The sequence below is a fragment of the Condylura cristata genome, unplaced genomic scaffold (assembly GCF_000260355.1).
Source record: "Condylura cristata isolate star-nosed mole 26May11 unplaced genomic scaffold, ConCri1.0 scaffold00014, whole genome shotgun sequence".
Taxonomy (NCBI): Eukaryota; Metazoa; Chordata; class Mammalia; order Eulipotyphla; family Talpidae; genus Condylura; species Condylura cristata.
The window spans coordinates 29,707,465-29,708,930 of record NW_004567115.1 but is presented as its reverse complement, the minus strand read 5'-3'; the positions used below and the strand labels follow the sequence as shown (position 1 = coordinate 29,708,930).

Below are 1,466 nucleotides of genomic sequence, written 5' to 3'. Positions count from 1 at the left end.
AAAGAAAGAACTGATGGATGAACAGATAGCCCCTCAGATAGTGCTGGCAATTGGCTGCATCACCTGATGCTCTCTTAAAGCACGTGGCATGGGGCAGCACATGGCTTGTCACCATTCACGTGAGGAAAAGCCAGCGAGCACTTACGTGACTTCTCTAGGTTGTATGGCTCAGTAGAGCCACATCAGGACTTGGTGTTGGGGCTCCTACAACACCCACCAATGGGTCTCCCCACATTCCAGAAAGGCAGCTTTAGGCAGTTCCCAGGCAGGAAGCAACACTTCCCCTTAGTTCCCGTCATACCAGATGACCTCTATCGCCCTGGAACTGGGCCCTTTTTAGTGGTGATTTGCAGGAGGCCAAGATATGGAGGAAAAAATGTCACGGAATTCCGGAGAGAACTGACACTTTGGGCCCTGAAAGTCACTGTGCTCCTTCCTTGGCTCCTTGATTTGAACACATTTACAACCATTCTTGGAGGAAAGGTAAACCGTATGGAGTTTTCTTAGCATCAGTGTCCTGTATTTATACCTGTTTATACCTGCCTTGAATTTCCTCATCGTCACCAGAGAGGAGGGTGTCTTTAAAGCCAAAACTGCTGCCCGTCTTTGAATTCTACCTATTTATACTCTACTCAATTCTAGAGTCTTTAAGGCCGAGTCTGCAGGCTTTGAGAGGATTGCCCGAAAGAGCAGCGTTACTTTGGGGATGGATTTAGTGTAGTTCTATCACGTGCAATTTATGATTTGATGAGGAAAGTGGTGTACCTACCTCCACGGACACTAAACGATACCGTCAATGTCTTGAAATCGGTAATCAAATAACCAGCAAAGTTCTTAATTCATTTGGCTCAAGTGGAAAACTGTCCAGGTTCACCCACTCCATTAGACGAAGGTGAAGCCAGGATTAAGAGCGCTCGGGATGGAGTCTTGATGCATAGATGGCAATCGCATGGTCCTGAAGAGGGTCTTTGGCGCTTCTTACCCTCGGTTCTTCACAAGACCTGGGTAGTGGCTTGGATTTGGGGGATTTCGCACACTAAGCCTTCTTCTGCTGGGGCCATTGGTGGGGCGCGCCATTGTGACCACTCCCATAGCAAAGCTGGGTATCCCTAGACAAAAGTAAGCCTCGCCTTTGGGGCCTGCACCTCAGTTTCCCCAGTTCCCAGTGTGGGAGCCGCCCGATCGGTGGCTTCCTAAACGCTGGCTAGACAGCGAGTCAGCTTTCCGCGGACTCTGCCCTCCCGCGCCGGACGCTCGGGCGCGGGGACAGGGAGTCGGAGCTCCCGGGGCGCCCCACGCGCGCCGCGCTCTGCTGTCTCCTAGGAGATGGGGCGCGGGCGGACGGGCGCGCCCAGGTGCCGCGCGCTGGGGGCCGCACTCACCCACACGCTGCCCTCATGCACCGCCGTCAGCATTCGCAGGGCGCTGGGCGAGCTGGCTCGGAAGTTGAAGAAGTGCAGCGCCGC

General features: G+C 53.7%; 1 protein-coding gene across 1 annotated transcript in view; it reads right to left on the bottom strand.

Moving 5' to 3' along the window:
* RARRES1 (retinoic acid receptor responder (tazarotene induced) 1) overlaps nt 1-1,466 on the bottom strand; it is a 57,836-nt gene that overhangs the window by 27,978 nt on the left and 28,392 nt on the right. The window contains exon 6 of the mRNA XM_012724784.1: nt 1,383-1,465. Coding sequence (XP_012580238.1) covers nt 1,383-1,465 — 83 coding nt within the window. The remainder of the gene's footprint in view (nt 1-1,382; nt 1,466) is intronic.